The following is a 26803-nucleotide window of genomic DNA, read 5'->3' on the forward strand; positions in this document are numbered from 1 at the left end:
TAACATTTAATGAGTAGAAAGTGACACTTTCTCAATTAGAGATAAGTAAATAATATATCGTGTAAAGAATGGAAACCAAATATATATGGTTATGTAATATGCATAATTGACACTTTATCCTTATTCCTTTGTCTTCTAAGGATGAATTCAGAATGTGGTTTTGTGCAAAAATTCGCTTTCTTTCTCTGGAAACTCCCCCATTTTCAAGCCCAAAATCTATGGCTAATAAGGTTTCGAATGGCCATGCAGTTCACTTAACTGAAAATCTGGCTGAAGAGAATAGGCTTGAGATGAATAAATATTCACAGCCTCAATCACAACAGGTATTGTGATCTTAGTCTCAAAGTTCCTTTAAGAACCAGTATTGTTACATTTTCTACTATTACACATTGTTACATTTTATACTATTATGGATAGAATTGTTACATTTTATACTATTACGGATATATATTGTGATCTTAGTCTCAAAGTTCCTTTAAGAACCAGAATTGTTACACTTTGTACTATTACGGATAGTCTATAATTTTGTACTTGCAGTTTTTTTTGTTTGAGATAAAATTATATGCATATAAAATGCCTATTTATCATTGTATATAACACAGTTTAGTTATTTACTAGAAGAAATAGATTACATGTCACATGTGATTGCTTTAATTTTAATAGTTATTATACTATATGCTAAATTTGTGTTAGTAAACTTAATTAACAAGTGATAATAATGCTCTTTGGTGTAACCTTTATGTATGTTCTACAGATTCGTTGTTTCACCCACCATAGTGTAAAATACTTCTGGAATGATACCCTTCACAATTTTGTTTTCTTAAAGTACGTACTTTTCTTTTGTTTGGATTATGAGTATCTTGATACTGTTTTAGCTAGAAAAGAATTCATTTTAGTGTTACATAAAATTGAAGAGGTTTTTGTTACATAACTTTCATTCACTTGTTCATTAATAACTCCTTGGTGTTATTTGAATACTTAATAACCATTTTAGAATAAATCCTATCTGCAACTTGTACCTTGGCAAAATTTACATAAAAGTTAGAAGCAGTATGCTCCCAAAATCCAGTCTGAGTCCTTTTCGTTTTGAGGATTCATCTCAAAGTGAATTTTGAGTATACCGTTTAGTCTGTCAGTTCTTTTTCTTTTTGAGGGTTCACCTCAAAGTGAATTTTGAGTGTACCTTTTAGCCTGTCAGAGTATCTGAATTATCACCTCTCAATTTCCTGACAGTTCCATCCACTCGTACTTGAGGGATAGAGTGATAGACAAAGATAAATTTCACTTTAATATGTGGATAAAGATGGGACATCATCAAACAAGTTAAGCCTTGGGTAGGACAGATTGGAATAATCCTTTAAAATTTATTTTTTGTGGAGGCTTCAAATTATATAAGTACTAAATTAACTAGGATTCTATTTTTATTGCTGTTAAAGTGATTATTATAAACACTCGTTAAGTATCGTTGCTTGAGAGTGGCAAAGGAATTCTTAATATTAGCAATAAAAAAAGAATCACCTTGTGAACATTTAAAATGTTCATGCCTGGATTTTGTTCCTCAGACACTAAAGAATTGGTATATTCTGGAATGGAGCAGGGCAATTCCACATGCCTACTTCTGAAGACCATTCCTAGTTAAGAACCGTTGCTTTCTTTATAGAACACTGCCTATAAACTGTCATTTTGTTTTTTTTAAAAATTTTGACTTGGAGCTGATCCCTGCTACCTTTGGAGAAGTAATCAACCTCAGTGGGAAAAAAGAGTCAAACATATTTGCTGTGTAGCCTTTGCCAACCATACCAACTTGTAGAATTTAAACTTATCCCAGTGATAGCAGCTAATCATAGAGCTTGGTTTTTCTATCCGAAAAAAGTAGAAAAGGATTGGAGTTAAATGATGTGTTAGATTCTCTTTAGAGTTTTTCTGAATAGCATCTCAGTTGAAATAAGCATAATTAAGACATTTGTGGTGGAAAGTAGATATGCTAGTTGAATCCCAGTTTTAATTGTTACAGATTTTAGACATTGCCTGTGACTCATACAGATTCAGCACTTCTCTTCTCAGTATGTGTTAGATGAGGGAAAGATTTAGATTGATGCTTTTGTAGAAAGAAAAATGAGCAGGACTTCTTAGAGTGAAGCTTAAAAATTGAAGAGGGGAAACTAGATAAAAAGTAAAAACTTTTTCATCTTTAGTTTGGAATTCTTGAGTTAGTCATAATTTAATTTTATTAATTATTAGCTCTTACAACTTTGGCACAGACTTAAAGGATAATAATATTGTTACATAAGCTTGAGTATTGAGAGCCATCTTATTATGTGATACGTTGGATTATTTAGAAAGTTGCCACATTTGAGACTTACACCTTTCATTATTGTTTTATCTTAGGAATTGGAGATTTAAAAATTCTCATCCATATCTCAGTTTTTGTTAGGGGTTTCTATTTGTAAGGAAGTCACACTTTAAAACCAGGAATATAGAAAAATGAGGCATTGAGACATTTGGATATTTTAAACTTTGTTTAAAGTAAAAACTTTGGATTTATTTAGGGGACTGGATGAAGGTGTTTCTTGTACGTCAATTTATGAAAAGCATAGTGCAGGACTGACAAAGGGGATGCATGCCTACAGGTAATTTTTATCCAACTAAAGTTAGATCTATTGTCAAAATTCCTAAATAAAGTAGTGTATATAGTCTACCCTTTTACCATATAGTTGTAATATTAACAGGTATTTAAGTATTATAGTAGTTGACAACTTATTGATATTTTATTTGGGTAACATTGTCTCTCAGTTTAAGAATTATAAAAATGTTGAAGCTGATTTTGAAGTGAATATCCCTGATAATATACTGTATTTCGTCAGTTCTAAGGTGCACACTTCCCTGCATTTTAGCATCTCTGTGAGGAGGGTGTGTCATACAGTGGGTGGAGTGTCATCCTTTACTTGACAGCATTTTTATCTTTCTTGATAGTACATAAAATCATGGAATGTCTTACAGTTCAAATCTTAGATTTACTGAAATGTTGGGAATTGTAAGCATGAGCTCAAATTTACCACAATGAAAATTTGTAAATTGGGAGACATAATCCTTTTTATAGTGTTATTCTTTGCTAAAGTATAAAAGTATACCAGTATTACATATCATAGAGATAAATGCCTTTTTCAAACTACATTAGAAATTTTCTTGTACTCCTATAGCATGTTCTTTCAAAGGGTTGGAATATAAATTCATTCATTCAGGCTTCTACTTCATAAAAGGCAAGAATTAATGTATCATATAGAAAGTACTATTATAAGGAATTTAAGTGGAAGATTTTAAGCAACTTAAACATTAAAAAAAGCCAAATGTATAATGTTTTGAAATAAACATTTTTTAGTACAGTATTCTTATTAGAAAAATAGTACAGGACCCCTCAAATTTACTTATGTAGTCTCTTGCAAAAATTGATTGCAATTCAAAATTGTTGAGATGTATTGTGTTCATGGATGGAAAAGAAAGTCTTTTGCTGATATGGTTATTATAGACTAGTGGGAAAGGTACTTGTCACACAAAAAGATAAAGTGATAATAGTATAGTTATCCAGTATGGACTACATTGATTTAAATACTGTAGATAGAGAATTTAAATTGTAGAAGACAACTGTTTAGAAACATGAATGTTTAAGTTCTGGATTTAAGGAGCAGTCGGTGGTTTGAGCCTTATCTGATGCAATGCCTTCCCTAAATTGTACTATTATGATATAATATAATGTAATATTATTATTATTGTATTTTCCTCTTATAGAAAATTGCTTTATGGAGTAAATGAAATTGCTGTGAAAGTGCCTTCAGTTTTTAAGCTTCTAATTAAGGAGGTAAGACAATTGTACTTGTCTCAACATTTGTGATCAATAGGTTTGTCAATTGAAAAGAGCCAGGATTTAAGTAATAAGAAGATATCCTTGGTTTTTTGTTTCCTAACTTCTCTTTGCTTATTTTTTTACTTGGAAGGGCAGAAAGATATTCCTCTGATAGATCAGTAATTTGGGAGCGTGATTACTTTTTTATTTTGTCTAAGTTTTTTCTTTTCTTGTCTGTAGATTTTTTTTTTTTTTTTTTTACTCTCAGGAAGTTGCACATCTAAACCTTGCCCTATTTTACAGATGTATACACCTGTCTTTTCTTTTTTCCTGCTAATTTTTTTGGCTGCACTGCGTGGCATGTGGGATCTTAGTTCCCTGACCAGGGATCGAACCTGTGTCCTCTGCAGTGGAAGCATGGAGTCTTAACCGCTGGACGACCAGGGAAGTCCCTCCCCCTAATTTTAAAAACAATCATGTTTTCTTCATGTGGTACAGTCTTAGGAACTAGGCATTGTGCCAGAAGTTTGGAATTAAAAACATGACATGATGAGTAACAATGAGGAGCTTGCACTTTAGCCCAGGAGGAATACATGTCAGTAGTTACTGTGGTGACCCTTCAGTTGTAAGAGCCGTAGAAGCGGTGGGAATGAGGGATTGCAGGCATGTAAAGGAAGGAGTAAGTGGTTTTGCCTAGGAGAGTTAGGCTCTCCAGTCTTCTTTCTGGTTTGGGGCTAAAGTATAGAATTAGCTGTATTGGGTGAATACTTTTAGTAGAAGGTACACATTGTTTTCCGTCAGTTCCTGAGAGTGGCCATATAATGCTGCTTTAGAGCATAGCAAAGTGTAATGATTAGGAATTAGAAACACTGGTTTATAATGAGACTTCATCAGTAACTAGCTTTGGTCATTAGAAGACCTTGCTCCCTGCTGCTCCTTTATTGGTAAAATTGTAGGAAGTCCTTTAATGATCTCATTTGATTTTTTTTTTTTAAAGGGAACTTTTATTTATTTATTTATTTAATTTATTTATTTATGGCTGCTTTGGGTCTTCGTTGCTGCGCGGGCTTTCTTTAGTTGCAGTGAGCGGGGGCTGCCCTTCATTGCGGTGTGTGGGTTTCTCATTGCAGTGGATTCTCTTGTTGCGGAGCACGGGCTCTAGGCACGCGGGCTTCAGTAGTTGTGGCTCGCAGGCTCTAGAGTGCAGGCTGAGTAGTTGTGGCGCACGGGCTTAGTTGCTCCGGGGCATGTAGGGTCTTCCCGGACCAGGGCTCGAACCCGTGTCCCCATGCATTGGCCGGCGGATTCTTAGCCACTGGGCCACCAGGGAAGCCCATCTCATTTGATTTTGAAGTAAAATGGGACTATATATGTGAAAGTGCTTTAAAAAGTACAGAAGCATCAATTTTAAAACACTGGGGGGTTATTAATGAAATTGGTAAAATACTATAAAATTTGGGTAAACAAAGTCCATTGCCAGGACTCCTTATCTTTTTTTTTTATTCAGGTTTTAATACTTAATTATTTCCTTAGAGAAAGCAAAACAGTGTAACTTATTTCATATTTGTCTTCTCTTTGGACTCCAGTGAACCTTTGACTTAGAAGTAAATTAGTGCTTCGAGTTCATAAGTAAACGTTTGTTCCAGTTGGTTAAAAGTTTTTGTATCCTTTAGCAGCACAGTAATTATTGAAAGTAAATGTATTTTATTGCTAAAGCAGAATGAAGAACAGCTAAATTCACACACGTTAGCTGTTTCTAGCTGAATCTGTATTTGGGTTTGGTATGAATCTAAATGGATTCAAATAAATTAAGCTTATTTAGTCAAACTCTAGTAGTTTGATGGTAAAAAAAAAAAAAGTAACATCTTGCCCTGCTCTTTGGGTAGTTACTTGTTACCCTAGGATACTACAGAGCTTATCCTGTAAGTATCCTGTTGGTTATTTCTTAAATCTGTATGGTTATAAATATCTCATTCAATTTGACTTAAAAATCTTGTTTTTTAGGTTCTCAACCCATTTTACATTTTCCAGCTGTTCAGTGTTATACTGTGGAGCACAGATGAATACTATTACTATGCTATAGCCATTGTGATTATGTCTGTAGTATCAATTATAAGCTCCCTATATGCCATTAGAAAGGTAAGTCCAATTTATTATGGGTTTCACAACTGTGTTTGTATTTTGTAATAACACGTAAGGTGTGTAGAATGATACTTGGTATAAAGTAAGTACTCCATACAGTTATTCTTTTAGTTATGTGAATATGTACTCCCTTTCCCTCTTTTTTGAGGTGGGGGAAGGCAGCTGCTTTTTAAGAGTCAAAGTATCGCTTGACTGCTTTGAGGCTGTAGGATCTATAGTTGCTTATCTAAGACTGGAATACTGGCGGGCTGATTCTGCTGTTTTCAGGGCTGTCTCATTAAAGTGCTTCTTATTTTGTCTAATGTTTTGAGCTAAAACATTGAATGATCTTTGAATCTTTTGGTCTTGACCTTTTCAAAGGCAGAGTAATATGAATTTATTATTTTAGCTTACCTTATTTTATATTACCCTTGCTTTCTAATAGCTTGAAGAGTTAGTTTATATTAACGAGTTAAAATTTTTTTCCCCGATTCAGCAATATATTATGTTGCATGACATGGTGGCAGCTCACAGTACTGTGAGAGTTTCAGTTTGCAGAGTAAATGAAGGTAAGTAAGTACTTCAGTTTACTCTTGGAAAAGTAAATTTAAAAAGATTTCCACTAAGCACTAATGTGTGAAGCAAGCCCAATATATTTTATATATACACTTATTTCCATAAGAAATAAAAATGTGTGTTTGGATTTGTACTCATGTTTCTGTATCAAATTCTTTCATTTATGTGAAATTGTATTTTTCTATAATGTGACAGATACTATACTAGGCTCTTAGGATACAGTGGATGGACATAGTCCTTGCCATCATTGAACGTCAGTCTAGTTGGAAAGACATGATAAACAGAAACAGTAAAGTGTGATAAATGCTATGATAGGGAGAAGTCAGGGTTAGATATTAGAGCTCATTTACTGTAGGTGTCAGGGATGCCTTCTTTGAAAAAGTATTCTTAAGTGATTGAATTAGACAGATAAAAAGTAGGAGAACGTGGTAAGGTGGGAGTGAGAGAGGGATAGAGGAGGGTTCTAAGTGCCCAGAGGCCTGGGTATTAGAGAGAGTTTGGTCATTGTAATAACTGAAAGAAATTCAGTGCAGCAACTAGTTAGTGGACAGCCTTTTAAGGCTTGTTAAGGGATTTGGACTCTCCCAAAAGGCAGTGGAAAGCCATTGAAGGGTTTTAAGTAGGAGAGTGATATGATCATATTTGCCTATTTGAAAAAATCATTCTGGCTGCCATGTTCAAACTTATTTAGAGGGGATTAATACTGAAGGCATGAAATGAATCAAGGTGAGGGTTGTGGAGATGGAGAGTGGTGAGATGGGTTTGAAAGATACTTAAATGTGGGCATTGAACAAGATTTGATGATTCATTGGATGCAAGGTGATACAGTGGTGTCAGGCTGGGGCATGGATGTTGGTGTCATTTAATTAAATAGGAAACACTGGAGGAGAAGCAGGATTGTAGGGAAGGGTGATGTTTTGGATACATTAGTTTGGTGAGATATTGAAGAGGTAAAGGAGATAAAGGGGAGGCAGCACAGCATTATGGGCCTTGGAGACAGTAGCTGCTTTGATTGATCAGGAAAACCAAATCAGTCTGCATTCTCTTGTCTCAGTATACTACATCCAGGTGTAAACCCAAGTTGGCCTGGCAGGTTGCTTTCTTCCTTGCGCTTCCTGGTCACTTGCTAGAGTACTAGCTGATAGTATCTGCCTCCCCGAGCTGCAGTCTTAGATGTGTAGCTTATTGGTGCTCCTCCTCTTCCCACTCTGCCGCTGCTGAAGATCCTGGGGGTGCTAGGACAGATGCACTGCTCAGTGTTTAGCTTCCTTATCCCCTTTGTATAGTCCAACAGATCACTGATATTTAGTTTCTCGGTATACCTAAGAGGGTTAGAATTTCAAGTGGCATTAAGGCATTGAGTCACGCTTTTAAAATAAGGGACTTTATTAAGAAATGAAGATTATTATACTTACTACATGCAAAATAGCATTAGAATTCTTTAAAAGTTGTTTCCTCATAGCTTCGTAAGCTACTTCTACCTTTCTTTAGAAACGGAAGAGTATTTGTCCTGCAGGCTAACATCACAAACAGTAGTTTTCTCCTCACCCATCTTTGCTTAGAAACTAGTGTCTCTTCTGAGCTAGTTTAATAAAATCAAGGGGTAGGGGAAGAGAGAGAGAATGCCCAAATATAAGGCCACCTTTTACTTGGGAAGATCATTAAAGAAATGTTTAACTAACTTGAATATAATATATAAATTTCTAAGGAAATAATGAACTAGGTATGACAAAGTTTAATTTATTTTATAAATTGATTTGAAATAATATCTAAGCTATTTTGGGACTATTTTAGGAATATTGAGAAAACAATGAGACATTATGGATTATAAATAGTAGCAACAAGAAAAAGAATGCTGTTAAAAAAGAAAGTGCTAAAATTTCAATGCTTTTATCTGTTTCCAAGGGATTACAGAAATCTGAGTGTATTTACCTGTTGCAGGGGGCCTCCTGTGTGGATTCATCACCTATTTACTCAGAGGGCTGATAGCTAAGATTGAGCATCCACCGTTGTAATGAGTGTTGAAGCCCACCTACCTGTTAGCTTAGAGGGGACTTGGCATCAACTCTGTGCAGTTGGCGTCCTATCCAGGGACAAACTAGCTGACACATTTAGACACCATGCTTTGTTAGCTTAAGGAATAATAATCTTATTTGTCAAAACTCTTCATCTATTGGGATTTTTCTATTTAACTCCATTATATTTTTAATGTCTTATTGAGATCAGGTGACCTTTGGATAGATCTTTTGTTTGCTGTATTTTTATTCCAAGGTAAAGAATATTCTTTTCAGACTTTTCTTTCTTTAAATTCAGAAATCGAAGAGATCTTTTCTACAGATCTTGTGCCAGGAGATGTCATGGTCATTCCATTAAATGGGACAGTCATGCCTTGTGATGCAGTACTTATTAATGGTACTTGTATTGTAAATGAAAGCATGTTAACAGGTAAACTAAATTAAATGAGTAAAACCCAGATGAGTTGTTTATAATGATATTAGGATTAAGTAGTTGTTGATTAAGCTATGTCACAATTAACTGTGCTGTTTGTATCCTTTACTCATGAATGTCATGAATGTGATAGATATTTGCGAAAGGATTTTCTTTTTTATTATGAGGGAACCAAATTCTGCATTATACTCAGCTGTGATACTAAAGCACAATGCTGTTGTTCACGATATCTCTTGTCCTGCTTCTGTCCATTCTTTTGACATGAGGAAATGCTTTATAGTAAGGGAAGAGGAAAGAAATCCTTTGCCCACAGCATATTTACTTCTTACTTTGATGTGCAAAAAGTGGGACTAGAATAGTTGATATTTTTATTAAATTGGGGAGAAATAGACTTTAAAATAACTTCCCTTTGGAAATTCACAATCTGGAGGTAGAGCTTTATATCTTTATTTTTTTTTTAATTTAATTTAATTTAATAAAAAAATTTTTTTTTCTTTGAACATTTTTTTAACATCTTTATTGGAGTATAATTGTGTTACGTTGTTGTGTTGATTGCTGCATAACAAAGTGAATCAGCTATGTGTATATATCTTTTTATCATGACTATTTTTTTTTTTAAACTTTGGGTTTGTTTGTTTATTTGTTTGTTTATTTGTTTATTTATTTATTTATTTATTTATTTATTTATGGCAGTGTTGGGTCTTTGTTTCTGCGCGAGGGCTTTCTCCAGTTGAGGCAAGCGGGGGGGCCACTCTTCATCGCGGTGCGCGGGCCTCTCACCGTCGCGGCCTCTCTCGTTGCGGAGCACAGGCTCCAGACGCGCAGGCGCAGCAGTTGTGGCTCACGGGCCCAGTTGCTCCGCGGCATGTGGGATCCTCCCAGACCAGGGCTCGAACCCGTGTCCCCTGCATCGGCAGGCAGACTCTCAACCACTGCGCCACCAGGGAAGCCCCTTATCATGACTATTTTTTAATTGTCATAGTCAACCTGGCAAGAAAGTGATTTCTATATAATACATTTTTGAACTGTTAAGAGGCTTAAAACACACTCATACACATAAATATCCCCACACACCTGTCGCCTTTGACACAAGAAGTGTGAATGCTACAGAGCACTACATTTTAATGTTAAAAGAATTTGGCTCTTTCTTATTGTTAGAGAATTACTGTACTCCTCTGCCTTGCTCGGATGCTTGTTCTCTTCTTACCCGTGTGTGTGTGTGTGTGTGTGTGTGTGTGTGTGTGTGTGTGTGTGTGTGTTTGTGTTCGGGAAGTGGGGTGGGATTAGGAGTGGATCTTCACGTGTTGTGTGTGCTTGGGGTTGCAGAGTGCTTCCCAGGTTAGTTCTCAGGGATACCAGAACAGGTGCTGAGGCAATGGTAGCAACCTCGTCTTCTTATTTGAAACTTGGCACAGTTATTTCCAACTGATTACCTTTGAGTCACAGATCACTTTCAGGAATTATTGTGGAAGACAAAATTTGATATTTCTGGGTAAGGAAATTGATAGACAAAAAGCTAATTGATTAAGCTATGTTATTCACATGTGAGAACTGTTAATAACTGTTGTCAACAGTATGATAACATTTAGGATATTTAACAACTCAAGATTTGTGTGTTTGATACTGATTTCTATGCTTTAACTTACGGATTTTTTTTTTTAAAGGAGAAAGTGTTCCAGTGACAAAGACTAATTTGCCAAATCCTTCAGTGGACATAAAAGGAATGGGAGATGAATTATATAGTCCAGAAACACATAGACGACACACTTTGTTTTGTGGGACAACTGTTATTCAAACTCGTTTCTACACTGGAGAACTTGTCAAAGCCATAGTAGTTAGAACAGGTAGAAAATATTTAATCTTGTCTTGCATGGTTTAGCATATTTGAAGCCTATCGAATGCTTAAAAAGAGATTCTGTTTTGAGAGAGAATTCTCATTTTCTTATAAAAATACTATATAATCATTTTCTTCTTTAATTTTTTTGAAAGGATTTAGTACTTCCAAAGGACAGCTTGTCCGCTCCATATTGTATCCCAAACCAACTGATTTTAAACTCTACAGAGATGCCTACTTATTTCTACTGTGTCTTGTGGCGGTGGCTGGCATTGGGTTTATCTACACTATTATCAATAGCATTTTAAATGAGGTATGTACATGGGACCCTTAATAGAGTTTGATTCTTAGTTTGATTTACGTGTGGCTCTTGAAGATTTGAAATGTAGCTAGTGAGTGAGACTGAAAAATTAAAATTTTAATTTAATTTAAATTAATTTAACTTAAAAAAAAAAGCCATATGAGACTTGTAGCTATTATGTTAGAAGGTACAGATCTAGAACATCACCATGAAAGCAGAAAGTTTTGATCAGCTCTGGTTTAGATGATCTTTTATTTGCTGTCTAGTTACTTTAAAAAAGGGAGGAGTGATCCCATACTCACCAAAAGCTTTATTTTTTCTTTTTTTAACCTCTGTTATATACAGCATTAAAATTATTTGTGATTACTGAATTGAAGGTATTTCTAAGGGACCTTGTCAAATTTCTTTTTTCTATCCCCTGTAGAGACTAGCGTAGTAGTAAGAGTCAATATCTGATAATATTTGTTGACTTTGAAGTATGTAGTGTATGAAGTATATGGGGCTATTAAAGTAAGAATTAGCTTTAAAAATAGCTCTCATTCCACAGTCCACTGACAATTCATTGAGCTTTCCATTTTGCAGAATCTCTAAAGGGAAAAAAATTATAGATAGTTAATACATGAATATACATACACACTTATTATATATAAGATTAAAAATGGTTTATAGACCTTTCACTAAAGAAATACCCCCCATTGGGTTAATAAATATTTAATAGTGGGGGTCTGACATTTATTTTTATGTTAACTGTAGGTAGAAGTTGGGGATATAATTATTGAGTCTCTTGATATCATTACAATTACTGTGCCGCCTGCACTTCCTGCCGCAATGACTGCTGGCGTTGTGTATGCCCAAAGAAGACTGAAAAAAGTGGGTATTTTCTGTATCAGTCCCCAAAGGATAAACATCTGTGGACAACTGAATCTTGTTTGCTTTGACAAGGTTGGTTCAATGTCATAATCATTCTCAAAGGTCACTTTGTAGCTTTGTAAGTCTAAAGTATTTAGATTAATGGTTTCTGTATTCTTTATCAACTAATTTGCACACTTTTTTTTGTTTTTTTTTAAATTTATTTATTTATTGTTAGCTGTGTTGGGTCTTCATTTCTGTGCGAGGGCTTTCTCTAGTTGTGGCGAGCGGGGGCCACTCTTAATTGCGGTGCGCGGGCCTCTCACTATCGCGGCCTCTCTTGTTGCGGAGCACAGGCTCCAGACGCGTAGGCTCAGTAGTTGTGGCTCACGGGCCCAGTTGCTCCGCGGCATGTGGGATCTTCCCAGACCAGGGCTCGAACCCGTGTCCCCTGCATTAGCAGGCAGATTCTCAACCACTGCGCCACCAGGGAAGCCCTGCACACGTTTTAAAAGAAATGTTCTGATTTTTCTCTTTTTTAACTTACTTGGCACATGCATCATTTTTGTATTATTTCTTCTCATTATTTTTTCAATTTTTAATACTTTGGATATTGCTTATTTGCCCAAATCTGCAATTGACTGACCATTCATACCCAGAATTATGCCTTATAGTTGTAGTAGTAAAATTTATCTGCTCTTTGATCTTTTTAACAGAATAGGCTCTATACAGATATGGTTACTGGAATGTTATTGCTGTAAAGTATACATTTAGTGGTTGCTCTATGATTTCATTGAATGTGTTACAAAATTATGAAAGACACTGCTTATATGATTTTATGTGAAAATGACAAATTTTGTACCTGTGTGAAATATACCTTGCCTCTTACAAAGGGTTCTTTCCTCACCTGAAATTAGTTTTCCTAAAAGTTTAGAGAATTAAACCTTGATCAGAAAACTTTCCATCTGTCTCTTCTGGGTAACTAACATGATAAGAATTTGATTTTTGTGCACCTTCATTATTAAAGAAAAAAATATGAGATGTATTTTATCAAGAGAAAAAAAAAAGTCGTATCCCATGACTGTGTTTTATATGAATCTGTTAAGAAATTTTTACTTAAAATTTTGCTTAATCTTTTTTGGAAATGTTTTTAAAATTTTTAAGCAGACACAAAAGTGGAGAAAAAGATGCAAGTATAATAAACCCTCATTTGCCCATTATCCAACTTAAACAGTTACCAACATATTGTCAATCTTATTTCACTATCCCCTCATTTTGAAGGTGGCAGCATCAGACATTATATTATTTCATCCATATACTTCGGTATATAGCTCTAGAAGATAATGGTTTAACAGAACTTACCACAGTACCATTATCACTGCTTACTACACTTAACAAACCTTAGTATTACCTAATATCCAATTCATATTCAGGTTTCCCTGCCTTTCTCAAAAATATCTCAAATTTTTACAATTTGTGTTTTCAGTCAATCTAAATAAGGATTGCATTGGTTCTAATTAATCTGTGACCGTTGTTCTTCTTGCCTTTTTCCCAGTCGTGTTATTGAGGAAACCAGGTTATTTATATCCTGAATTTGGCTGATTGCACCTCTTGATGTCATTTAACTTGTTCCTCTTCCCTTTTTTGGCTCCCTATGCTCTAATCTCCCCCTCTTGTGTTGGCATCTGTTATTGATTGATAGGTTGATTGGTGCATTGTTCCACCATTTAATACTATAAGCACATAAGAATACAATTCTACACATATCTCCCCCTACCCCACCCCACCCACAAAGAGGAACCATACCATAGGGAGTGTTCTGCACACTTTTCCTCACTTTTTGTCCTGCAAGTTACTCTATTAGTACACAGACAGAGATCTTACTTATCCCCCTCCCCATCTTACAGCTGTATTGCACTCCATTATGTAGATGCAGCATACCTTTTCATGGTTTTGTAAATGTGTGCTTTTTTTTTTTTTAAGACTGGAACTCTTACTGAAGATGGTTTAGATCTTTGGGGGATTCAACGAGTGGAAAATACACGGTAATTATTAGCTAGACTTGATCATTTATTTTAGTTAATTTTAATAAATATTTTATTATATGAAACATTCAAATATATAGAAAGTAATATTATAGCTATGTACCCACCACTAAGATTATACAGTTGACATTTTGCCATATTTGCTTCAGATCTCCTAAAAGATTTAAAACATTACAGATATTGCTAAAGTATTAACCTATCCCTTTTTCTACCCCTACCACCATTTTGAAGTTGTGTTGTTATCTTTGCATGTTTTTGTATTTTTACTTCATATATATCTACCCATAAACAAGATCTGTCTATAAATAAATATACACAACTGTTATGTACTGTATGTGTTTTGCTGCTTTTTTGCCTCATAACATTGTTTTCAAGATTCATCCATGTTGATATGTATAGGTCCAATTTATTAATCTTAACTGTTGTTTAGTATGCCGTTATGTGATTAAACCATAATATTTGTTCTTCAGCTAAGGGACAGTTTCATTTTTTCTCCCTTTTTCCTTCCACTTTCACAAACAGTGTCGCAATTAAAATTCTTAGGCACACAACTTCTGTGAGCATGTGGTTGAGTTTCAGTAAACCAGCTTCTTAAAAGTTTCATTGCTGGGTCATACCGCACATGCATGGCCACAGCTCTAGTAGGTACCGTCTACTTGCTCTCTAAGTGATGGTGCTAACCTACACTCTCTCCCTCAGTGGGTAAGAGACCCTGGTGCTCCATATCTTTGCCAAACTTGCCATTGTCAGACGTCTAATTTTCCCAAATGGATAGATAGGAAATGGAATTTCATTGTGGCTTTGTTCAGAGTTTCTTTGTTTGGAGTTTGAGCGTATTTCCATTTTTGGAAGGAGGGTCATTTAGCATTCTCTGTATTGTCAGTTTATATCCTAATTTTTTTAATGGTGTTGTTTGTCTTTATCTTATTCACTTGGTAGAAGTCCTTTGTATTTTCTGGGTGATCATCTTTTTCAGTACTATACATTAAATATATTTCACCAGTCTCTGTTGCATCTTTTTACTTTGTTTTTGCTGTCTTTGATGCTTAAAAGTTTTACTACTATAGTTGTGTTTATGCCACTTTTTATTTTTTCTTTCTCAAAAGTCTGTGGGATTTTGGTTTATACAGTCTGAGAGACTATTGTTTGGTTCATGTAATGTCAGAGCTGTCACATCTTCTTGGTAAGTAGTGTGTCACATTGTGACCTTACTTATCCCTAACGATGCATCTTGCCTTAAATTCTGTTTCATCTAATATTTGTATAGTTATACACCAGCTTGCTCTTGCCTAATGTTTGCCTCGTATATCTTTTTTCTATCTCTTTACTTTTCAATCTTTACGTTTACATTTATTGCCATCGTGTTCACATTTATTGTGATTTCAGATATATTTGAAATTATTTCTACCATCCCTCACCCCAATTCCCAAACACATTTTCTCATATTTCTCTCATTTTCTCAGAATTTATACATCCTAATCTTTTACTACTTGTCCTTAAGTTATTAATATTCATATTTAGAGTCTAAAGTCCATGGGTGTCTTTATTAGTTTCTAAACCCCCCCAAAACCCATGCACTGTACACTACTTTTACTTTCACCTCCCTTTTTATATGTATTTGTTGCATAACATTTTATGATTATGATTTTGGTTTTATACAGTCTGCATGCTAGGATTTACCTAGGTTTATGGATATCTTTGCTAACCATTGCTTCTTGTATCCCATTCCTCTGGGTTAAATTGCCATCTTCCCTAACTACATTCATTAGTAGTTGTTCTGTCTCTTGAATGATAGTGTAACTGTATAGATTCCTAGTTTGACAGCTGTGTTCCCTCAGCACCTTGGAGGTGTTATTCCATTTCTCCTAACTTCTTTTGTTATTGCTATTGAGAAGTCTTAGTCTTCTTTAGTAATTTTTTTTTCTACTTTGTTTAAAAAAATACTTCTTTATGCTTGATTTCTGCAATTTTACCATGATCTTTTTGTTTGTGCAGTACTCATTTTGCTTCTTGATTCCAAAGATTCATGCTTTTCCTAAATTCTGGAAAATTTGCAGCCTCTGTCTGTTCCATTATGGCTTTTCCCCCATTCTTTGTTTTCTCTCCACCTGGGAATCCTAACCATACCCTGGACAAGAAATTTCATTCGGTTCTTTCCAAATCTGCCTCTCCCCTTTTGCCCGCCATGGTGTCTTGTTCTTTTTCTAAGTCTGTAATTTTAAAATGCCTTCTTTGCATTCTTTCAGATTGCCATTCTATTATCTCAAGTTTATGGAATTCTAATTCTGTCTTTGTTTTGTCTGTTGAGTCGTGAGAATTGTTTCCTGGTTCGTTTTTAAATTATGGGCTCATCCTTAGCAGGATTTTTCTGTGAGTCTCCTTTGTGGCTATGTTGTGGGAGCTCCTCTCTAGAGAGTTTAGACTTTGGCCAAAAGTAGTGTCAGTGGTGCCAGACAAGCTGTAATGTTACTTTCATAACTTGGGGATTTCTAGGCCAGGCAGTAACATATATTCAAGCCCAAATGCCATCCTGAGTAGCATAATGGTTTAGAGTTTAGGTACTGACACCAGACCTCTTGTGTTTCAATCCTTGCTTTGCCACTTGTATGCTGTGACTTGGCAAGTCACTTAACCACTCTGCTTCGGTTTCCTCATCTATAAAATGGGGATAATAAAACACCTTCCTGTGGTATAAGGATGAGAGGAGTCAAATAAATTTAAAGTTCTCAGAACAGTGCCTAATGCATAGTAAATATGTTATATAGATATTAACTATTTTCTTGAACTTTGGGTGGGGGAAAAGAGGTAAGCTTATTCTTAGTTATGCCTTTGTCTGTGGGTAAATTTTTTCTAGTATACTCTTTTTCCAAGGGTGTAGTTCTTCAAGAGCACTGGCTATCTTAGGTGAGAGGGATTCTCTCAGTTCCAACTCCCCACTTTGTATGTGGCCACGACTTTGTCTCCTGTTCCCCATGTGGTTATTAAAACCCAAGGCCTTAAGGGTACTGAGATGGCTCTCCTCCCTCTTCCTTCTCCCCCAGACAGTCACAGCATCTGTTTAAGGTCATACCCCTCTGGTTTTCCTTTCCCTGTTTCCGGCACTTGAAATTTTCCTTTTCTTTCTTATGAGCCCAGTTTTGCATTTGAAAGGTAATGCGTTACACATTCATTTTATGTTTCTACAAGAGAGTTTTATGTGTTCTAATTTGCCATGTGTCCATAGGCAGGAGTTTTAATTATTGTTTAGTATGTAGTATTTTCTATACTGTTAATGTCTGGTCTAGTTATTCAGAATCTAAGGTAATACTGTATTTTAGTCAGGTATAATAATTTTCATGGAAGAAAATGTTTTTGAATGTCAATCTATAGTGAAAATTAATACATGCATAAATGCAAACATTTTATTTCTACTTTTCAAAATAATAAAACCTGAAAAGGCCTGTTAGACTATTGTCTTCAGTCTTGGGATTTATGAATCTAATTCAGTGCATTTTCTATATAGTTTTCTTTTGCCAGAAGAAAAGGTTTGCAATGAGATGTTGGTAAAGTCTCAGTTTGTTGCTTGTATGGCTACTTGTCATTCGCTTACAAAGATTGAAGGAGTGCTTTCTGGTGATCCACTTGATTTGAAGATGTTTGAAGCCATCGGATGGGTAAGTTCAGTGTTTTAAAGTACGATTAATTAACCTAGGAAAATAGTAAAAATTAACTTGCAGAAGAATTGTTTCTTCACATTGTTTTGACAATGGTCTATCTTGTACCATAAAAGAAACTACGTAATTTCTAAAGATTCATCACTGGAGAGATATTTATAATTGTCTAAAAAGTCTGTTTTAGTTAAATTGACTCATTCAAACGACATTTAATAGAGGATGACCTGCTCAGGGCCCTGCTTCATGTTTACAAGAGAAAGCGGGTATCAATATCTTGAGGCAGTAGGTCTAAGTCAGTAAGAAGATCTCAGTGACACAGTTCGTTGGCCATAGGGCAGAAGTATAGAGTGGGCATGTGTCTTCAGTGTTCTTTTGTCCCCATCCACATACTACTTCCTGTGTCCTTACTCTCACATGCGCGCACACACGCATGCGCAGAGGTTTCTGTCTGTTCACTTCTTTCTGTTTGTTTTGTCCTTGATTATTTTAATTTCTGAGTGCTCGCTTGTGTTCTCTGGTTTGTTTTCTCTGTTCTTCTTTTATAGATGTAATAATAGTTTGTTTTTAAAGTTCCTTTCTTGCTTCTGAATTTTTAATTTTCTCTGGGTCAGGTTTTCTTCCCCCGCTTCCTATATTAATCTTCTCCTTTATGCTTTTAGAAAAAATTGAGGTGTCATTGACATCTCCTTCATGCTTTAGGTTTTCGTTATACATCTTGATGGTACTTTTATATTTAAGAATGAAGGTCTGATTTGATAGTTCTGGGTAGCTGCAACAAGGTTTTCATCCTTGTTCATATGTATGTTGGTCTGTTTTCCTGAGATGTGTCTTCCCTGAATGGGAAGGCTGACTGGGGGAACCTGTTGTGTACTGAGGGTGGGGCCCCTTCAGCAGGCATTCTTCAGTTTCAGGGGAGCAGAAGTAGTCTTTAGGTTGCTTTCCTCGCCCACTCCCCCAATGCTTGCACACGCAGTACTTTGGAATGCTGCCCCTCATATTAGCAGCCCTTCCTCCTCTCAGGTAGGTAGTTCGTATCTCTAGAGCATGACTCCTGGGTTTTTTTGGGGTTTTTTTTGTTTCTTTCTGCTTTGCTCAGCTATTCTGACTGATAAGAAATGTTCCCACCTCTCCTGTATGTCCTTTTGTGTTTATTCTGGGCTACTATTTCCTTCATTGCTGTATCCATCAATATGTTTCGGTTCTCCTTGCTTTGCTTTCTGTTTACTTTTACAGGGTTATTTCTTTTTTTGTGTTTTGTTAGTGTTTTGAAAGGGAGGGAGATGAAGGAAGAAGTGCTCTGTCATTTTCTGAAAGCCCACAATAAATACTCATTAAATTTAATTCCTTAAAGGAGACCCACTTCATTTATAAGGAGTAAAACAAAGTACAGCTGATTCATCTCTGATATTCTCTAAAGCTGTTCTCCAACTGAATAGATTTTCAGTAGATTTTTTGTTCTGTATGTGACTCTTTTAGAAAGTGGGCTAAATAAGTAAGTTTGTATAATAGCATGCTTTTTTGACTGAGATGCTTTGATGCTTGATCTTAACACAGAGTATCTATGGAACGTTTTTACATAACTGGGCACTACTATTATTTTATGTGATTAATACCATGTAAGATGCACCCCAATTTCAGAGGTGTTAAAATGTTTCTTAAGAACTGTGTAAAATTGGCTAATTGGACACAGCTCTTTTCCCCGTCATTTTCCCATTGATGATTCCTTCACTTATAGAGCCAAATTAGTTTATTGTTTGTCATGTGCATGTATTTAATACAAGTTTTTGATTGAATTTTTCACCAGAAATATTTTAAAATTAAATTTCAGGGAGTTAGGATAGTAGTACTTCAATTAGACATATTCAAGCTGGGAAACTAAATTCACATCTTTGTTCCTCAGAGTGCTCTTGACCCAGTGCTTCTGCTAACCGTATCTGAGCGCCACATATTTTTGAATCCTCTTCTGTTAGCAGAAAGGAATCCCTGGATGATAGACTGACAATTTTTGGAACTGCAAGGACCTTCTGTATCTTGCAGAAGTAGTCTTTAAACCCAACTGGTTGTAGGAGCAAAATTAGAGAAGTTTTTCTCTATTTCTTTACTGACCTCTGCCTCCCCTCTCCCATGGGTTGCTAGGACTTTAACTAACTAGCTTTGTTTATATTTTGTTTTACTTTTTTTTTTTTTTTAACTTAACTGAAGATAGCCTAATGTTTCATTTTAAAATGGAACCAGTGAATTGAATTTATGAATTTCATGCATCAATACTTTGAATATTTTCCTTTCAGATTCTGGAAGAAGCAACTGAAGAGGAAACAGCACTTCATAATCGAATTATGCCCACTGTGGTTCGTCCTCCAAAACAGCTGCTTCCTGAATCTACACCTGCAGGAAACCAAGAAATGGTGCAGAATTGTTTTAAGCTAGATAATACTGTTGGTGCTCACATTTTGTCCTCATTTTAAAATATTGCTGGAAGATGAAGTCACATGTCCTTTTTCTAACTCTAATAGAGATATGAATATGTTTACTGCATTTATCAGAAACTACACCTGGTGTGTTGCAGGCCTTCTGTGTAAAACATTGAGATTCAATTCTCAGTACTATTACTTTTTTTCCCATTTACTGAGTGGCTTAGTGCCTTGTGATTTAGATGCATGGTGGTTAAGCCTTTTAAATTGCATTGGTATTCCTGGGACTTAATAAAAAGAGTACGTGAAAGGCTTTATTTTTAGGTTAATTTTTAAATATGTTCCTATTAGTTTATGTTAGAACTTAATATGTTAATACTTCTAGGATAGCAGAGTGTTTTAAAATACTCAAGAATATACTTTTTTAAGAAATGGGAGGTGGTAAAGAAGCAATCTTAAAACCTGACTTTGAAATACTCAGAATTCCTTACTGTTTTCCAAATAATGTTTTGTGGATGTGTAGTTAAAATTTTTTTAGCTTGAGTGTGTTAATGGACTTAATTTATACTATTACTTTATTCTTTTCTTTATTGTTTTATTTTTAGGAGCTGTTTGAACTTCCAGTAAGTGAAGAATGTTTACTTGTTGCCTAAGTATATCTTTAAAAAAAATTTTTTTTAAACTGAGTTATAGTAGATATACTTGTATGTCTGTTTTAATTCTTAATAAATGGTTTGTGCATCTTTTGAAATTACATAGGCTATTTATGAGATAGGAATTGTTCGCCAGTTCCCATTTTCTTCTGCTTTGCAACGTATGAGTGTGGTTGCGAGGGTGCTAGGGGACAGGAAGATGGACGCCTACGTGAAAGGGGCACCGGAGGTCATTGCCGGTCTTTGTAAACCCGAAACAGGTAAGGAAGCAGCTAGGCTTTGAGTGAGATTCTGGTATTTGTGTAAGCTTGTAGTCACAATTCTAATGATGACCTTTATTTTCTCCTTCTTAAAAGTTCCTGTTGATTTTGAAAAAGTTTTAGAAAATTACACCAAACAGGGCTTCCGTGTGATTGCTCTTGCACACAGAAAATTGGAGTCAAAACTGACGTGGCATAAAGTGCAGAATATTAGCAGGTAAGGTTGATGAATGGTTTTTCTACAGTTTTTCCAATAAGGCATCATTTATGTTTATAAAAGTCTTGTACGATAATTTATATTCAATTACTATTTATTTATTAAATATTTATTGGATATATGCAAATATGTAACAGTTCAATGTTTGTTTTAGGCAATTGAGATAAAAGTACAACTCTCTGGAGCTACTTTTATTTTTTTAAAGCTACCTTACCTTTAAAAAATTTTATTTATTTATTTATTTATTTATTGTCTGTGTTGGGTCTTCGTTGCTGCGCGCGGGCTTTCTCTAGTCGTGGTGAACGGGGGCTACTCTTCGTTGTGGTGTGTGGGCTTCTCATCGTGGTGGCTTCTCTTGTTGGGGAGCACGGGCTCTAGGCACACGTGCTCAGTAGTTGTGGCTCGCGGGCTCTAGAGCACAGGCTCAGTAGTTGTGCGAACGGGCTTAGTTGCTCCGCGGCATGTAGGATCTTCCCAGACCAGGGCTCGATCCCGTGTCCCCTGCATTGGCAGGCGGGTTCTTAACCACTGCGCTACCAGGGAAGTCCCTCTGGAACTACTTTTAGTTTATTTGTTAGATATTTATTGAGTGCCTGCTATGTGTCAGGCATGTCTTAGGAACATAATTATGTTTTTGGTAAACATAATTCTACAGAAGTTTATTTTTCCCCAGTGATCTACAGTTATTCCTTGGTATTTGTAGGGGATTGGCTCCAGGACCTGCCTCATGGATTCAACTTGTAGTACGATAGTATTTATTGAAAAAAATCTGTGTGTAAGTGGACCCACACAGTTCAAACTTGTGTTGTTCAAGGGTCACCTGTACTTGCTTTTGCCCAGTAGCTGAAACCAAGTATCATGAGTCACAATAACTACACCCTCCACCCTCACCCGCAAAGCTCAGATGGCCATTACCAGCGTCACGTTTATTTCCAGTTATAGCTATGGGTTTCACATTCAAGGATTGTCACTTTTACTATAACTGATACAGACTGACCTTTTGAAGATAACACTTTTGTTTAGGAATATTTCATGGGGTACCTAGCATTTTGTAAGCAGAAAGAAATATTTATTGGCTATCCTGCTAATTCTGCCTATCACATAGACTTTTCTTCTCACATCCCCTCCCCGCTGCCATTGTCTCTAATTCAGGGACTCAGCTCTTTTCTCCAGTCTTTCCTATATCTAACCTGTGTACCACGCTATGTCTACAGAGAGCTCTTTAACATTCAAATCTAATACTAGTCTTCTACCTGGAATTCTTATAAATAACTCCCCATCATCTACCGGCGGAGTTCACAAGCAAGAATATGAATCAGGAAATAAACAACAGAACACATACTTAGTTAAAAAAAAAAAAAGTAAATGATTCAAACAGATAATTATCGGAAAAAGACATGCAAATGGCCACTGAACACATGAAAGTGATAAGACACTTCAGTTCTTGGGGAACTACAGAATTAAACCACAGCAAGACATGACTTCTTTCTTAAGGTTTACAGAATTGAAAAGATTGATGATATCAAGTGTTAGAGAAGGCTTGAGAAAATTTTAACAACGTACTGCTACTGCACTATTGTAAATTTGTAAAGAACATGCATAGTACCTATCAAAATCTCAACTTGCTTATACAATTTGACCCAGCAAGTACAATTCTAGGAATCCAGCCTAAAGAAGTATTACTATATGAGCATAAGGTTCAAATTTAAATAGTATAAATAACATGATATGATAGTGGTTAAATCCTGAAGTATTAATACTTCTGTTAATTATTCTAAGCGCATTATGTGAAAAGGGTAGGCAGTGTTTATAGTACAATCCTGTTTTTCTGAATGAGAACTAAAGGAGTGGAGTGGATAACCAAATAATAACTAAAAGGAAAAAAAACTTCAGGAATTCTACCTATTAAAACAAAATACTGGGGGAATTTGGTCTAAGCAGGGACGTTAAAAAAAAAAACAGCGGCAACCAAATGATCTGATGCATATGTGTGATTGGGAGCCACACATGTAAAATATTATACCCTAATTCCTATGAAGGGAACATTAAGGTTGTCTTTCTCTACGGCTTTGCCTTTTACCACCTCTCCTCCCCCACCTTAAAGACTGAGAACTGAGTTGCCTGTGGTTCTTGAGCCTGTCTTTCAGGCATCCTTCTGTGCCTTGGACAGGCTGTTCCGTCTGCGCAGAATACCCTACCCTCCCTATCAGCCCTTCTCTCTCTCTACTTCCCTTCCTCATCTTTCAACCAAGATCTTCTCTGTGTTTCCATTCTACCTGTAGGAACAGGTTTTGGCATTTCTCTTACAACTTGAACCTGTATATCTTGAATTGAATATTGTACTATTCATTAACTAGAGGGCAAGATTTCCATGACCTATATCATTCCTAGGAGAGTTAGGAAACCAGCTGCAGCCAGAAACTAGAACCTCACAGGAAAACGGTTACAGAGCTTTGACCCAGTAGTTTCACATTGGTACAGCTTTGTGCTTTGAAATGCATTTTCAGGTTTCAAGGCTTATTTCTCCTGTTACCACCAGCAGTATAATTCGTATTAAGTTTTCTAACTATTCTTTAATATCTTTACCACCCATTGTATAATTATATAATTTCAAAGATGTTTAGATTTTGTCACTGTTTACTTAAGCACCCTTATTTTGAATTTTGTGTAGAAAAACCACTTGGTTATTGCAAGTCTGAAATTTTGGTCCCTAACTTCAAACCCCATTTTCACCATTGAAAAGAATATTTCTGTGATATAATTTTGATAGCTTTAGATTTTTTTAAGAATGCAGCTGTCACTGAACAGACTTCATCTCCATTGTAGTGGTGAAGCACATATTATTTTTGCATGATCCCTTTGCTTGCATGTCTGTTTCCCCACAAAAGGGTCTTGAGAGTAGAGATCATGCCTTTTCATCTTTGACCTCCCAGTGATGAGTGTAGTACTTGGTGCACAGTAGATAATCAACTATTTGAAGGAATAGCATTTTGATAACTATTGAATATTAATATTCTAAAAGACCCATCTCTGGATCCTGAGTAGATCTCATTGTTGGACTGCTAATAGTTTTTGTATCATGCTTCCAGCATCAAGAATTTGATCAAGAGTTTTATAAAATTCCTCAAAGACTTGATAATGAATCCAGTATAACTATTGAATGTGCCTGTGTACAGTTTTTCCTTTTCTCTTAACATTTAAATTAGAGTATGTTCGATGGGGGACGGTAAAAAATAGATATATTTTATGGTCATTCATTTTGTAGGTAGGATACAAGATGAATATTCCTTAGTACTAGAAGTATTTAGTGTCTTAGACAAAGATATACATTTCCTAAGGATCTTTATATACCCATGTTTCAAAGGTAAAATTTAATTTCAAAATATATTTCTTGGGAATCGTTTTTTCAGATTTAAGTTCGTTGAGATCGAACTCATAAACTTATACATTTATGGTTTATTCAGCATATAAAATGTTATAATTTATAATTTATGGCTATTTTAAATTGCCTTATCAACATAAAATGAACAAATGCCTGTTCTCATGACTAAATCATTATGTTAAAATTTCTTTTTCTGCAGAGATGCCATTGAGAACAACATGGATTTTATGGGATTAATTATAATGCAGAACAAATTAAAGCGAGAAACCCCTGCAGTACTTGAAGATTTGCATAAAGCCAGCATTCGCACTGTCATGGTCACAGGTTAGACTTTATAAAAGGACACAGAAAAAAATCGGGTGTGACTCTTAAAGTTCAGGTTGTCTAATATTGAGGAATGATCAGTTAGTTATAAAAGCATACTTATTACTGTTGATATATAGCTCCATCGAATACCGCACTATTATCCTATAACTCAGGTAAGTAAATTTATTATATAGTTGCTCCATCTTACATTGCCCTATTTCAGCTCTGAATACTTTTCCAAGATAGAGGACAACTTTACAATACACTTTGGAGGTCTAGCAAATCTGTTTATAATAAGTATAATACACTAGTGAAAGGCACACTGTAAATATTTAACTGTGCTCTTTTTTGTTATCTCTCTTTAATCATATATTTCTTATAGCAGTTGTTTTACTCTGCCTTGTGTTAGTTATTTGTAGATTTGTTTTCTCTATTAGAATATAAGATTCTTGAGGGTTAAGAATATGATTTACTTATTTTGAGATTGTCTATAATTTTTAGAACTGTGCCACATATATGGAAAATGATTAATAGATATTTGTTATATTTTTATATATAAGATAGTACATTTATCATTGTGTGTAACAGTGAAAAGAGCCAGTTTTTGGTTTCTTTCTTGACTGCTACATCTAAATGATTCTCCTGGTATTTATCATACTGTTATGATCAACAGTTTATCGTACTGTGGATAATATTAGATAATTCCTTTCTTAGTCGTATGAAATTGTGGCAGCTCTTAAAGTGTTTTTTTCTTAGCATATAATCAGATTTAAGATATTCACTTTATGGCATTTACATGTTCAGTAAGACATATGGAAAAGGCTTGTGTACATTTTTATGTTTTAGACTCTGAGATCCATCTAATACCATACTTATTACCAGATAGCTCAGGTAACCAAATTTATTAGCATCCCAGCAGTTCTTGGTTCTCATGATCCTGCTTCAGAGCACTTTGTCTGTATCACTGGCCCTTGTTTTCCTGCCACGACAGAATATGGCGTTGTGTCCCAAGAGGATCTGTAGCGTGTGGGAATTGAGGGAAGAGACAATAGTGCCCTTCCGTTCTGGTAGCAGTGGGCTCCCCAGACCTTTGCCTGTTTCTCCTGTACATCTGCATTTTCCTCTCTTGATCTTGTCTTTACAGTGTCTTTAGTTTTTTCCTTTTGTGACTGAGAAGTTGTCTGTCTTGCTTCTCTTTATATCTTGTAAAGATTGTATTCTTGTTACTTTGCTTATCTTTTTGTTTTGTGTAATCTTGCTTTTGTAACTCACTTTTTTCTGTGATGCTACTCTCATATTCTTGTACAGATTACCAGTCACTCCCAGGTTATTTCAACAATATTTATTGAGCACTGTGCCAGGCATTGAATGGGTACCACTAGTCCATGACTCAAAAAGATTGAGACTGTATTTGGCTTTAAAAATTGTGGGTGAGAATGTTCTGAATATTTAGTATCTATGTGCTTTTGAATTATTTGAGGCTTCTTTTGATATATATATATCCTGATTTTATTATTTTTAAACTCCAAGAGTAAGGACCATACATTAACTTCATTTTGCCCAGCCCAGTAATGGGGACTGTAGTAGATTCTCAGTAAGTACTTGTTGTTTAATGCATTCATGTTTCTGTTGTAATGTTAATGTATTTTCAATATTTTGAAAATTAGGTGACAACATGTTGACTGCTGTCTCAGTGGCCAGAGACTGTGGAATGATACTACCTCAGGATAAAGTTATTATTGCTGAAGCATTACCTCCAAAGGATGGGAAAGTTGCCAAGATAAATTGGCATTATGCAGACACCCTAACACAGAGTAGTGATTCATCAGCAATTGACTCGGAGGTAATGTCAAGTAGAATTTTCTTTTACAAAACTTGCTTGTTTTAATTTATTCTGAAAAAATCT

The 26803-nt window shown here is 35.4% G+C and overlaps 1 protein-coding gene across 13 annotated transcripts in view; it reads left to right on the plus strand.

The window, feature by feature from the left end:
* Positions 1–26803, plus strand: part of ATP13A3 (ATPase 13A3) — a 79484-nt gene that overhangs the window by 24443 nt on the left and 28238 nt on the right. For 12 of the 13 annotated variants that reach the window (XR_014244975.1, XR_014244976.1, XM_082393110.1 and 9 more), the window contains 18 exons: positions 141–323; positions 755–825; positions 2550–2630; positions 3787–3856; positions 5846–5980; positions 6459–6531; positions 8852–8983; positions 10651–10830; positions 10976–11133; positions 11875–12063; positions 13954–14015; positions 17518–17668; positions 19957–20073; positions 20685–20702; positions 20839–20992; positions 21089–21209; positions 24791–24915; positions 26565–26740. Coding sequence is in view for 11 of the 13 variants with exons in the window: in XM_082393110.1 (XP_082249236.1) it covers positions 141–323; positions 755–825; positions 2550–2630; positions 3787–3856; positions 5846–5980; positions 6459–6531; positions 8852–8983; positions 10651–10830; positions 10976–11133; positions 11875–12063; positions 13954–14015; positions 17518–17668; positions 19957–20073; positions 20685–20702; positions 20839–20992; positions 21089–21209; positions 24791–24915; positions 26565–26740 (2196 nt within the window). In the remaining 2 variants the exon portion in view is untranslated. The remainder of the gene's footprint in view (positions 1–140; positions 324–754; positions 826–2549; positions 2631–3786; positions 3857–5845; positions 5981–6458; positions 6532–8851; positions 8984–10650; positions 10831–10975; positions 11134–11874; positions 12064–13953; positions 14016–17517; positions 17669–19956; positions 20074–20684; positions 20703–20838; positions 20993–21088; positions 21210–24790; positions 24916–26564; positions 26741–26803) is intronic. The other variant, XM_082393117.1, reaches the window with a different exon arrangement.

The sequence above is a fragment of the Balaenoptera borealis genome (assembly GCF_965194805.1).
Source record: "Balaenoptera borealis genome assembly, chromosome: 5".
NCBI lineage: Eukaryota > Metazoa > Chordata > Mammalia > Artiodactyla > Balaenopteridae > Balaenoptera > Balaenoptera borealis.